The sequence below is a fragment of the Neovison vison genome, chromosome 6 (genome assembly GCF_020171115.1).
Source record: "Neovison vison isolate M4711 chromosome 6, ASM_NN_V1, whole genome shotgun sequence".
Lineage (NCBI taxonomy): Eukaryota > Metazoa > Chordata > Mammalia > Carnivora > Mustelidae > Neogale > Neogale vison.
Genome location: NC_058096.1, coordinates 68,615,889 through 68,629,801, shown reverse-complemented (window position 1 = coordinate 68,629,801; position 13,913 = coordinate 68,615,889). Strand labels below are relative to the sequence as shown.

General features: G+C 39.3%; 1 protein-coding gene across 11 annotated transcripts in view; it reads left to right on the top strand.

Annotated features, from left to right (window-relative positions):
* The window catches only part of TFDP2 (transcription factor Dp-2), a 184,877-nt gene that overhangs the window by 158,185 nt on the left and 12,779 nt on the right, over positions 1-13,913 (top strand). For 10 of the 11 annotated variants that reach the window (XM_044251513.1, XM_044251510.1, XM_044251511.1 and 7 more), the window contains 4 exons: positions 126-272; positions 4,338-4,406; positions 9,009-9,160; positions 13,054-13,220. In XM_044251513.1, coding sequence (XP_044107448.1) covers positions 126-272; positions 4,338-4,406; positions 9,009-9,160; positions 13,054-13,220 — 535 coding nt within the window. The remainder of the gene's footprint in view (positions 1-125; positions 273-4,337; positions 4,407-9,008; positions 9,161-13,053; positions 13,221-13,913) is intronic. The other variant, XM_044251509.1, reaches the window with a different exon arrangement.

Sequence of the window (13,913 nt, the reverse complement as noted above, 5' to 3'; positions counted from 1 at the left end):
CACTGGGTATAGAGTTCTTTAAACACTCCTAAGATATTATAATAATAATATTAATTAAATATCCTAATATCCTGTGACTGTATCTTAAGCCTTGAAATTTATCACTCATTAAAAGTATTTTTTAGCAGGCTTATGACCAGAAGAATATTAGGAGAAGAGTTTATGATGCTTTAAATGTGTTAATGGCAATGAACATAATTTCAAAAGAAAAAAAAGAAATCAAGTGGATTGGCCTGCCTACCAATTCTGCTCAGGAATGTCAAAATCTTGAGGTAAGTGGAAAAATCTGTTTTTAGATAGTAGTTTATTCTATTTTACATAAGAGGCATTTTATTTTAGTTTAGTTTAGTTTAAAGATTTTAATTATTTATTAGAGAGCACAAGCAGGAAGAGTGGCAGAGGGAAAGGGAGAAGTAGACTCCCTACTGAGCAGAGAGCCTGACACGGGGTTCCATCCCAAGACCCTGGGATCATGACCTGAGCCAAAGGCAGACACTTAGCTGACTAAGCCAACCAGGCACCTCTATAAGAGGCATTTTAATTTAGGAATGCATATAATATTAAAATATTTCTAATTGTTCATGTATACTATTTTTTTTGTCAGACTCTTTGTTGAATTTTAGAACTGGAAGGAGATTTAGAAAGGTCTATAGTTGACTAATGAGAGACATAGAGATTTCTTAGAAAAGGTATTTTATTCTAGTTTAATTGTGAACACTCTAATAATAAATTTTTGACAACTCATAAATAGAAATAATATGTTATTTGATGAAATGCTTGCTGTATGGATCCAAAAAAAAAAAAAAAGGATCAAACTGGCTGTTTACTTTTAGTGTTTAAACTTTTGTCCTTGATTCTCACATCAGTGGCAACAGAATGGTATTTCATCTGTATCTTTATCAGAAAGGATAGAATGTTCGGTGAACATGATTTTGGGATGCTATATGCAAAAACATTTTTTATCTCATTAACTTTAATCATTATAGAAAATCTTTCCTATATGAGCATGTGCCCTGACCTACTGGTTTTAAATTGATTTGACATCATTGTACTCTCATGGCCATAAATGGAATACACTGAAGTTAAATATAGTTTCTGGCAATAAATATGGTTGATTTCATGTTTTAGTCCTTTTTCCCCTCAGCAAATCAAAACTTATTTGATATTATTGTCCTTGTGGATAGAGGGAGAAATCAGACATTCATCAGGAGCTGTAGAATGTTGGGGTGCCTGAGTGGCTCAGTCAGTTAAGCATTTGCTTTCAGCTCAGGTCGTGATCCCAGGATCCTGAGATTGAGGTCCCACATTGGGCTCCCTACTCAGTGGGGAGGGTCTGCTTCTGCCTCTGCCCCCTCCCCTCTACTCATGTTCTCTATCTCAAATAAATAAATAAAATCTTTGAACAAAAAAAAAATGGTTGTAACCTGGCAATTCACAGACCTGTACCCCTGGGGATAAAAATATATTATATGTTTATAAAAAATTAAAAATTAAAAAAAAATGGTTGTAGAATGTTATTCATATGCTGCCGTGGAAATGACCTCCTTTTCTCCTGATAGAGTAGAATTTGAGTATCTTTTTTTTTTTTTTTAAGTTTTTTTCTCTAATTTTTTTAAAGATTTTATTTATTTGTCAGAGAGAGAAAGTGGCAGGTAGCAGGAGAACCAGGCTCCCTGCTGAGCAAGGATTCGAATTTGGGACTCGATCCCAGGCCTCTGAGATCGTGATCTGAGCTAAAGACAGACACTTAACTTAGTAAGCCACCCAGGTATCCCGAGGATCATTTTTATTACCAGTAATAGTTAGCTGATAACAAAGCCTCAACAAGCAGAAATCTATTAGCAGTACCTAAAGATTATACAAGACAGAATCTTTGACCCCAGGAACTTTCATTCTAATTGAGAAAAGGAAAAATGTAAAAGAAGTTACCAAAACTGTGGTCAGTTATTCCTGTGAAAGACATATATACAGGGGCGCCTGGGTGGCTCAGTGGGTTAAGCCGCTGCCTTCGGCTCAGGTCATGATCTCAGGGTCCTGGGATCAAGTCCCACATGGGGCTCTCTGCTCAACAGGGGACCTGCTTCCCTTCCTCTCTATCTGCCTGCTTCTCTGCCTACTTGTGATCTCTGTCTGTCAAATAAATAAATAAAATCTTTAAAAAAAAAAAAAAAGACATATATACAGATGCTCTAGAAAGGGAGGTAAAGGAGGGCTTTACCAAGAAAAGAAACAATTCCTTGAGCTCAGTGATGAGGGAGGTGTAGGCGTTTACCCAGTGGTTTAGGGCAGGGAGGGCCTTCCAGAAGCAGACATAAGAAAGCATGTACACAGCTGGGTTTGACCAGAGTACAGGCAGGGCTAAAGGGGATGGATTTCTAAGTGTGAAGCTTTGAAGACCTGATCCTGGAAACAGTGGGAAGCTTTTGAATATAAAGAGGAAGACTGATGGGACATATTCAAGGGATCATTCTCCTAGTGAGGTTGGAAGTTGAACTAACAGGAAGATGAGGAGGGAAATTGAGGGGGTGGCTTGGAGATGGTCTGAGTTAAGTCAGTGTCATGAGGTTGGAGAGGTGTTTTACAGGTAGAATTGATACAACTTGGCTTGGTGTTAAATGGGGGTATGAGGGACAGGTAGGGGTCTGGCCTGTCACAGCTACAGATAGAGGGGGGAAACTCTTTTCAAATTTAGAAAGCCACATAGATTTTTCTAGTGAATCTTAAGTAATTTAAGATGAAAGTGCTTTAGTGGTTAGATGAAAAATGGGAAGAAACTCTTGGTGCAGACTGGAGTAGATGGGGAGCAAATAAGAAACACTGTTAGAGGGGCACCTGGGTGGCTCAGTCAGTTAAGCGGCTGCCTTTGGCTCAGGTCATGATCCCGGGGTCCTGGGATCAAGCCCCGCATCGGTCTCTCTGCTCAGTGGAGAGCCTGCTTCTCCCTCTCCCTCTGCCTGCTGCTCTGCCTACTTGTGCCCTCTCTCCATCTCTCTAATAAATAAATAAAATTTAAAGAAAAAAAAAAAGAAAGAAAGAAACACTATTAGAGTTGACAAGAAAAATGTCATGTTTGATGTTACTCACTTTTGCCTAAAGACACAGTGAGGAACTCGTCTATGAGGAAATTCAGACCCTACTAACTATTTAGTTATTAAGTTAACTATTAAGTAATAGTTGTGTGAAGCTGGGAAATTTGTTCCATAAGCATGTTCCTTACTCTACAAGTAGAAATTTTGTATTGAATATGTAGGCTCTCTGTATTAGGAGGTATGCCTATTTAAAAGTCAGTTAAACTGAAATCTTAAATGAGATCTTACTGCATTCTTTGGGTTGGGGGTAATATAAGAAAGTAATTAATAGTAAAGTCTCTGGAACCAGATGGCTTAGATTCAAATCCTGACTCTTGCCCTTCACTAGCTATGTGACCTTGGGCCGTTACTTAACCCTATATGCCTCCATTTCCTTACATGGAAAATGGGTTAACAACAGTTCTCACCTCCTAGGGTCTTAAGAAGATGCTTTAAGATAATGTGTGTAGGGAGGGAAAAAAAGATAATGTGTGTATGAAGTGCCTAGTTGAGTTGCTGGCACACAGAGTAAGTATTCATTAAGTGTTAACTATTACTCTGATTAGAATTTGAAAATAGCAATAAGTACTGCATATCTAGTATTTATTAAGTGGATGGGTTTCATTAATAATAATAGTTACCAGGATGCCTGGGTGGCTCAGTTGGTTAAGCAGCTGCCTTCGGCTCAGGTCATGATCCCAGCGTCCTGGGATCGAGTCCCGCATCCTTGCTCAGCGGGGAGCCTGCTTGTCCCTCTGCCTCTGCCTGCCATTCTGTCTGCCTGTGCCCCCTCTCTCTCTGACAAATAAATAAACTCTTTTAAAAAAAAAAATAATAATAATAATAATAGTTACCACAATTCTGCTATCATGGCTACTTGCATACCCCAACCCCTGCTCCCCAAAAATGTGATATGCCTTTATTGATGTTGGTTGTTAAAATGGATTGAATTTTAAGGAAAATTCTTTTTTTAAGATTGATTTATTTATTTTAGAGAGAGAACACAGAGCATGAGCTGGGGGAGGGGCCAAAGGAGAAGGAGAGAATTCCAAGCAGACTCTGCACTGAGTGCAGAGTCCAATGCGGGCTCTAAAGATCATGAGCTGAAGCTAAGAACTGAACACTTAATGGACTGAGCCACCCATGCACCCCTAAGGAAAATTCTTGATATCTGAGAATGGGGACCTGGAAAGTGAGCAGTACTTTATACTCTCCATATACTTTATACTCTCCATATGTTCATGTTATTTTGTAACCTGTGTTTTAAAGATAGAGAAGCAGAGGAGGATAGAACGGATAAAGCAGAAGCGGGCCCAGCTGCAAGAACTTCTCCTGCAGGTAAAGAAGCTGGGATGTTTTTCATTCTTTTTGGTACCTATATTCTGCTACTCGACTTACTTGCTTTTAGCATTGGTGTTTTCTCCTTTGGTTGCCTTTTGAGAAGTGTCTGACGGGACCGCACTAGGGCGGCCTCCTCCACATCTGAGCTCACCACCATCCACATGGTCTGCCTTTACGATGATTGTCTCTCACCATCATCGTGGCTTCATGACAGGTCACCTACCCTGTGCATGACTTACATTATGCGTTACTACTGACACTTATTCTTACTCTGAAGAGAAACTGTTAGAAGTCCTTTTGTGTGTGTTTATTTTAGCCCTAATTTGGAATATCAAGAAGTAAGGCTCATTAAACTTCAGGCACTTAGAGTAAAATTATCAAATCCACCTGTAATAACTTATTATCTGTAAATAACTTCTGGCACTTTGAGTAAAATTATCAAATCCACCTGTAATAACATATTATCTGTAAATATGTAAAGATTCAATAAACTCTGTAGAAATACCAAAAGTTAAAATGCACTTCTTTTTAAGAAAATTAGCTTTTATAATGTAATAAGGATCCCGATATTTATACTGTTTTGGATAATTGCCTGGAATTTGGATGGTTTTTCAAATATAATAGAGCCAGTGTATAAAATCATTGAGGTAAAATCACATGGCCTTTTTATTATTATTATTATTATTATTATTATTTATTTTTGGTAGTTGTAGTTGCTGTAAAAATTCACTTTGAGCAGTACACTGGGGTCATTTTCAGTGCAGTCAGAAACCCTTTTTAAAGTGAGCCCAGAGGGTCTTTATGCTTTTTTATTTTTTAATCAGCAAATTGTCTTTATATGAAAAGCTTTCAACCACTCATAAAATCCACTTTAATTTCACAGTTTTTATCCTATTTAATTTTTTAGTTGAGTCCACTTTTCAGGAAAAAAGGTAACAATTAAGTTACCAAATATTATAGCAGTGTTTTCCCAAAACACTCCCTTTGTCTAATGGACAGAATAGGTTAGGTATTCTTAAATATTCCACATTTTTGTTTTTCACTTTCTAGATGCTTCTCTTTGTTTATTTCACCTTCATATGTAAATCAAAGCAGCAAGAGAAGAGCATTTAGCCCTTGCAGAGAGCTCCTTATGATCTGAGAAGGAAGTAGGAAAGGAAGTAGACCAGGGGCAGAGAAGTAGCAGCACATAGAGCAGAGATTGCCCAAACACAGGCAAGCTCCAAAGGTGATGTTCCGCCCTGAGTAGGCCGCCACTTTCTTCCTTGCTGGGTTCTGTGTCTGCTTTCACTCCGAACCCTGCAGGACCTACCTGAGGAGCTAGCGCTAGAGCAAGCATTTTATGTATTTTTCATACTGGATTTCCAGATAAGGTTTTGTTTGAAGAGTATTCTGCAGCTTATAAAACAAAACACTTAGAAGAATTTGAAAGCTGATGGTTTTTTCCTGTGCTCCTCCCTGTGGAATTCTGCCTTCTGCAACCTGGCCTGCCAGGCACTGGCTTCTGATCCGCGCTCTCACTTCCTTCCAAGCTCCTGTCCCCTGCCTCTGCTGTTCCTATCCCCTCAAGGCTTCCCACTAGCTCACACTCCTTCACCTCTGTGCCAAGACTTTCTCAGATTTCCTCAAAATCCTCATGGAACATTTTGGAGCCTGATTCTTGGCATAATGTTACTAAGAAAACTTGTTTATCAGTATGCCTGTAATTACCTGTTTATCAGAAAGAACGGTGCTGGGCATGATCACCCTCGTGCCAGGGGGATATTCATACCCCTAGATAGCCTTCATTAAGAAGCAAGTTGAATATTTTTTCCTCTGCTTATCTTTGTACAGTGTATACTGTGTGTTTTTGTTTTTGTTTAAGTCCTAAATTTCTTTTCCTCTTCTGTCTTTCAAACTCAATATTTATAGATTTCAACCCAGGGGCAACCTAGCTGTCAACATTTATAAAAGTAGGCCTCTCTCAACATTAAAGTGAAACCCAAAGTATAACTGAAAACAGCCACTCTGGTTTTCTGGTGGACATACACACAGCTTATTTCCTGCTAGTGTTTTGTTTCTCTCTCATTCATCAAGTACCATTTATGAAGATATCACAGAAAGTAAATTAAATGTGTCCCTAAACACTAATAATTTACCATGGCAAAGCTGGCTTAATTTCTAACAAGTTAATGTCATCACTCACTGACATCACATGACACAGGTCAGTTTTACTTAACTGCCACCACTTTTCATTTATCCTTGGTTAACATAGATGAGAAAGGGTGTGAATAGATGGTATCTATAGGTAATCCAGATACCCTACTTTTATCTGTATAACTATCCCTACCAGCCATTAAACCTTTTCCAGGGCTGCTAATACATAGCAAAATGAATGTGTGAACCTCTGTTCTGCCCCTAAAATTGATGTTATGAGCCTGGAAGAGAACAGAAGGCTGAAGGAAATCAGTCAAAGGGCAACAAAGGAAATCTACCCCCAAATAAATGGGAGGTGACTTTTCTTTTTACTGTCTAAATAACACTATCTATGTTATTACTGGTTTCTTCACCTGAAAAATCTCTATACACGTATTGAACAGTCATTGAGTCATACGTATTACATATTGAGTCATATATATCTAAGGACTCTTATTTACTATTGTTGATATTCCCTCCTATCCTGAGGCCCTGCTACAGCAGTAGGGCCACAAAGTGAGAGCACAGTATGAGGGCATCTCCTGAGATGCTTTTTCTGGTAGAAGGGAAGAGAATCTAGGCAGAAGTAGTCAAACATTTAATTCTTTTTCTCAGTTTCACAGTATCAATAACGTATTTTTTTCAACATTAAATATATTAAGAAATGAATATAAAACAGCCTTTACTCTTTACCAGCAGAAAATAATGAAGTATAACTTCAGTAATGTTTGATAGTATTGATAGTGATAGTCCTGTGTTTTGTTTTGTTTTGTTTTGTTTTGTTTTGTTTTGTTTTGTTTTAGAGAGAGAGAACACACACACACCAGCAGAGGGGAGAGGGAGGAGCAGGCTCCTCACTGAGCAGGAAGCCTGTCATGGGGCTCAGTCTCAGAACCCTGGGATCATGACCTGAGTTGAAGGCAGACACTCAACTGACTGAGCTACCCAGTTGCCCAGTAGTGATAGTTTTTTGATAGTGATTGATATTGATAGTGATTTTTAGACATAGTGCTAGGGCTAGAATAAATTGGCATCCCTTCTGTTTTGTGAACTTTAGGCATAAATGTTCACTTTTAGGGATAATACCCAGTCATTTTAAGATAAAAGTAATCTTAATTAAACTTTTGTTAAGGCTCAGAACCTAAAATAAATAATCCTAGGATAAGATTGCTAAAACATAGAAAAGCAACTTAAATTCATCCCTACTAGGCAAATATGACATGCCGATAAAAGGGAATGAGTGGATCTGACTTTAGGAGCATTTAAAAAACCATTCTGTGGGGCGCCTGGGTGGCTAGTGGGTTAAAGCCTTCAGCTCAGGTCATGATCCCAGGGTCCTGGGATCAAGCCCCACATCAGGCTCTCTGCTCAGCGGGGAGCCTGCTTCCCCCTCTCTGCCTCTCTGCCTACTTGTGATCTCTCTCTCTGTAAAATAAATAAATATAATCTTTTTAAAATAAATAAATAAATAACCATTCTGTTTCATGGGTAGATAAATAAGTTGAATTGCATAGTCTTTCTTGCTGTGGATTTCTCTGGTACATTTGCCTTATTAAAAGGGCGTGAGCAGTCACTTCTTTGACTTGCAAATAATGGTTAGAACTAAAAGTAGCAGCAAGACTCAGTATCAGGATTAGGCCTTGATCTATTTTATAAGTGCCAGCCCTCAGTTTCTTGTCTGAAAGATGTCAGGTGAAGGGTGGGTCAGGCCAGACTCCAGCTGTACCCTGTGGATGCAGGAATTCTGTGCAGGTGCCCTAGGAAACTCGGGTGAGTGAGGACAGAGCCGTTGGGCTCTGGACCCCCTGCCCCTCTGCCACCAGCCATAGCAATGCTACTTTCATCTGTTCTACGTAGTTGTCCATAGATTTCATTTGAAGAAAGGATACTGTGACTTTATCAAGTTTACATATCCCTGAACTAGACAGATTAAAAGGTGTATGTAACCCCCAACTCCCAAGAATCTATTAGATAAGTGGAAAATACAAGTTCGCTTGGTATCACTTTCTCCTTGTCAGTCTAAGAATCTTAGAGTTGCATTGGCTCCTGGGCTCTTGCTGATTTGTAAGATCCTGTCTTACAATGGATGACGGAAGCCATAGGCCCCGTAATTTACATTAGGATGATGTTAGACATCATTTAAAAGTATGTGTTTTCCCTTGAAATGTATCTGAGTTAGATCATTCAGATCTTTTTTCCTAAGTATTTCATTTTCGTTAAGTTATAGGTAGACAGCCTCTTTAATATCTCTAATTTCTAATATTATTAATACTATTTAATAGTATTTAAGGTCTCTGATAGTATTTAAACTCTCTAATTTCTAATTCTCTAATACTATTTCTTGAATGTATTTATTATAATTCATTGAATCCCAACTCCCTTATCCACATTAAATGACCATATTCTTTTTCTTGATCATTACAGCAAATCGCTTTCAAAAACCTGGTTCAGAGAAATCGGCAAAATGAACAGCAGAACCAGGGTCCTCCAGCTCTGAACTCCACCATTCAGCTGCCATTTATAATCATCAATACAAGCAGAAAAACAGTCATAGATTGCAGCATCTCCAGTGACAAGTGAGTGGAGAACTAGGGGAGGCCTGTACGGCTGGCCTCCCCGAAACACATTCTTAACCATTCACAGCATAAAGAAGGGTGTCCTTCATTATCCGAGCCCTCTGAGGCTGACCTCCCTGGGGTGCAGACATGGAGTGCTGCCATCTACTAGTGCATTCTTCATCACTCACCCTCTCAGCCCCTGTCTTGTGCCTGGCACTGTCCTATATGCATAGTGGCCCTGGACCCTGGCCAAGGTGCACGTGTATGTACATGTATGTGGTAACCCTGGGCAAGTAACTGCCTTAAAGTCGACCATCAGTGAGAGCCTGGGACAAGGTGGATTCACTGATGATTCACTTCCATGGTTTAGTGTGGAAATATTTTAGGTTAGCATGTGGCATTAAGGCAATTGTTTCTTTGTTTTGCTCTATCTGAGTTGAGTATGCTTCTCTTTATTAATGAATGGAGAGGAAAATGCTAGATGCATTCTCTGCTTGCTTTTTTTCTTATTTACTTTATAACTAGAAGTTTATATCTTTTGATAACCTTCAACACTTCCACCTCTGGCAATCAGCAGTCTGTTCTCTGCATCTATGAGTTCATTTTTTTTTTAGATTCTACATATAAGTGAAATCATACAGTATTTGTCTTTAATTTATTTCAGTTAGCATAATGCCCTCAAGGTCCACCCATGCTGTTGCAAATGTCAGAATTTCCTTCTTTTTTATGGCCAAATATTCCATTTATGCACAAACATGTGTACACACACATATACCACGTTTTCTTTATCCATTCATATTTCAGTGGACAGTCAGGTTGTTTCTCTATCTTGGCTGTTGTAAATAATGCTGCAGTGAACACGGCAGTGCAGTTTTCTTTGTGAAATAGTGATTCTGTTTCCTTCAGATAGATAACCACAAGTGAGATTGCTGAATCACATGGTAGTTTGTGATTTGTTTTGGTTTGGTTTGGATTTTGTTTTTTGTTTTTTTGTTTTGTTTTTTTAAGATTTTTTTTTTTTTTTAATTCAACAGACAGAGACCATAAGCAGGCAGAGAGGCAGGCAGAGAGAGAGGAAGGGAAGCAGGCTCTCTGGTGAGCAGAGAGCCCGACCTGGGGCTCGATCCCAGGATCCTGGGATCATGACCCGAGCCAAAGGCAGAGGCTTTAACCCACTGAGCCACCCAGGCGCCCCCTTTTTTTTTTTTAGGAACCGCCATACTGTTTTCCATGGTGGCGGCTGTACCAATTTACATTCCCACTGAGATTTTTTTCACATTTTAACTAAAGTTGATGATGATATTTATCATAGCAAGTGAAAAGTAGCAGTTTTAAAGATACTGCTAAGAATTAATTGTAATTTGTAACTTTACCCTTCATGAGAACAGTAGTGGTCTTCAGGCCATGACCTGTGTCCTGAGATAGTTAAGGAAGTAGGGTTGTGGAGTGAGACAGACCCAAGTGTGGATTGTGACGCCCCCCATTTAGCTGCTTCAAAGCAGTTTTCTAAAGAACAAAAGGGTATGATTCCAAGGCCTCTATCACATCCTAACCTTGTGAGGCTTAAATACCATTATGTCTTTAAAGGGTCTGACCCAAGACAAGCACTCTACAAATATAGCTGCTGTTATAAGGAGTCAGCATATAATCTATTGACCAAATTGGGATTCATTTGAAAGCGAAAGAGGCCCAGTAATTACATCAGTCCCACAGGCATAGTCCAAGCCTGTCCGGGGAGACTAGGACTTCTGGTCTCCTTGGAGCTACAGCATTGCCCTGGGGCTTTGCCTTCCCTTGTTTTTCCCACTGCTGTCTCAGGCAGTGTTGCTTCCCCTGTTTATCTTGATTGCATACAGAGATTCTAGGTCACTTAAATAAGAAAGGTGCCAAAAGAAAAACAGGAATTTCAAAAGTTTTTGATAATTAAGACTATAGACACAAGGAAAAATAGTATGAAGTCAGAAGATTCATTTTTCATTCTGTCTGCTAGCAACATAGTGTCTTAACCTTTCTGAGATCTGGTTGCTTCCTCTTACAAAAGTGAGAATTACAGTATTTAACTTGCTGGTTTTCAAAAGTTATAGCTCAATTCTTAAAGGACCCAGCCCTGTGGTCAGTAATGGTATGTGTCTGTATTATTATTCACACAGTTGCAAAATCTTCACAAAAACCTACATCTATAGGGATTGTTAACATATATTCTCATAAAACTGAGAATCCTAGAAAATTTTTAACATACTTTCAGGAGGAGCAAACTTAGAATTCTAGTTTCTCTCTCCAGTTAGCCTCTTGTTTAGTAAGGGATTATTAAATTTTCTTCATCACTTAGTGTTCTAAGTCTAAAAAAGAGTAGCAAGAGAATCTGGGAACCATTGACCTAAGGGAATTATGGATTCTGTTCATCCCAGGCTGGGGCCTGGTGAGGTTTCCATCCCTCGGTGGTTTACTGACTCATGCCCTTTCCTGGCCCTCCTCTGAGTGAAGGGAAGGAGGCTATGAGCAGCTTGTAGAAGCTTGTTGCAAGGTAGGTCCTAAAGCCTTGTCTTTCAGTTACTTTGGTGATGCAATCTTTTCCCCTTAATTAGCCTGGAGGCTTTTTCACAATGGGAATTAAATTTACAGAACCCTCTGCTTTTAACATATGCCAGGAATCATCCCTGTGACAGGCATTTTTTTTCCCTGAAAATTTGTTAATGTCCTTTATTCAGATTTATTATAGTTCAGAATAATTTTACCTCCTCATGACTTTAGTAAGAATTTCATGACAACATAAACCCACCACTGTGCCAGAATATTCACTGCACTCCGTCTCCATAGGACTGAGGCCTATGGGTGAAGGTGCCCCAGGGTCTAGCCTAGGAATCAACAAGACTATGCTTTCCTATATTTACTTTTTTTTTTTTTTTTTTTTTTTTTCAGATTTTATTTATTTGGCAGAGAGAGAGAGCACAAGTAGGCAGTGTGGCAGGCAGAGAGAGAAGGAGAAGCTGGCTCCCCACTGAGCAGGGAGCCCAATGCGAGGCTTAAGCCCAGGACCCTGGGATCATGACCTGAGCCAAAGGCATATGCTTAATGACTAAGCCACCCAGGCGCCCCTGTATTCACCTTTTTTGGGGTGTTGGGCATCTGGGCATCCTGATTTGGTACTTTCCTTTTTTAAGGTTTTCTTTATTTGCTAGAGAGAGAGAGAGCACAAGCAGGGGGAGCGGCAGATAGAAGGAGGCTCCCTGCTAAGCAAAAGGCTGGGTGCTGGACTCCATCCCAGGACCTGGGGATCATAACCTGAGCTGAAGGCAGCCACTTAACCGACCGAGCCACTCAGGCATCCCTGATTTGGTATTTTTCAAGAGCATTTGGAAATGTTCTTTACATTTATGTGGCACTTTTCCCTTAAGTTGTTTCACTTCTTAGGCTCTTAAGACAGGATCTGAGTTTTGGTTCATTTGTGAAAAGTCATGCATTTATTGCTTATCTAAAGTATGCTTTAGTTAACACTTGATTCAGGAACATTAAGCAAGCATCCAAAATGGGTTTTTTTTTCCTCAAACCTAATAGGCCAACTCAGAGTAGAGTTGTCATATATTAAACTGAAAAGGCTTTCTTAATAATTTGACTTTTGTGACAAAGCTTGAAAAGTATTGGCTTTACACCAAAGTTGTCCCGTTTGTAACAGCTTAATGAGGGCTGAAGTTTATGGACTCCTATTGCCTGTCATAGGAAAACTGTTTTAATTGGGAAAGTGGCTTATTTGAGATGTCATTCCCCTGAACACAGCGGAATGACAGTAGCGGTTTCCAGTACTACAACTGAACATAGGCCCTCATTTTTTTATGTAATGTAACAGAGTACCACACTACGCAGCCCTCCCCTATCCCACTGAAGCCCCATACTAACTTTGTTTTCTGATGCAGGTTTGAATATCTTTTTAATTTTGACAACACCTTTGAGATCCATGATGACATAGAAGTACTGAAGCGGATGGGAATGTCCTTTGGCCTGGAGTCAGGCAAATGCTCTCTGGAGGATCTGAAACTTGCTAAATCACTGGTGCCAAAGGCCTTAGAAGGTTATATCACAGGTATGTTAACGAATGCTTTCCCATTCTGTCCCCTTTAAATGTGACCATTCCCTTGAATTTCTTATTTATCATCGCTTGCTTTTCTTTAGAGATACAAACACAAATACAGGAAACTGGGAACAGTTTCTTGTTTCATTTTACTTATTGCTGACCTTTATATAAATGGACTCCTAGTGATACATTCTTTAGTGATAATGGATTTTTCCACTCAACATGATCTTTTCATCCATCCACATGATTTAATGTAGGTGTAATTCATACATATTTACCACTGTATAGAACTCCATTATATGATTATATCACTATTCATTCTACTGATGATGAACCTTTGAGTTTTGTTTCCAGTTTCTTAATATGAAAAACAGTGCTACTTTGAACATTTCTGTGATGATACCATAGTGCCCCACTTGCTGGTGTGTGGCAGGAGACAGCTGGGTCCCGGGGTGGGGGGGTGGTGCTGCAGCTTCACTTATGATAAAGCCAGAGCTTTTTAATTTGATTTCACAAGTTACATTCTCACCTGCAGGTTGGAAATACTCTATTTTTCCCAAATCAGGTGGATGTGAAATGGCATCCTCATTTTTTTTAATTAAGATTTCATTCACATACCATAAAATTCACCATTTTATGGTATGTATAGTTCAGTGGGACTTAGTATATTCATAAGGTTGTACAATCATCACTAATTCTACA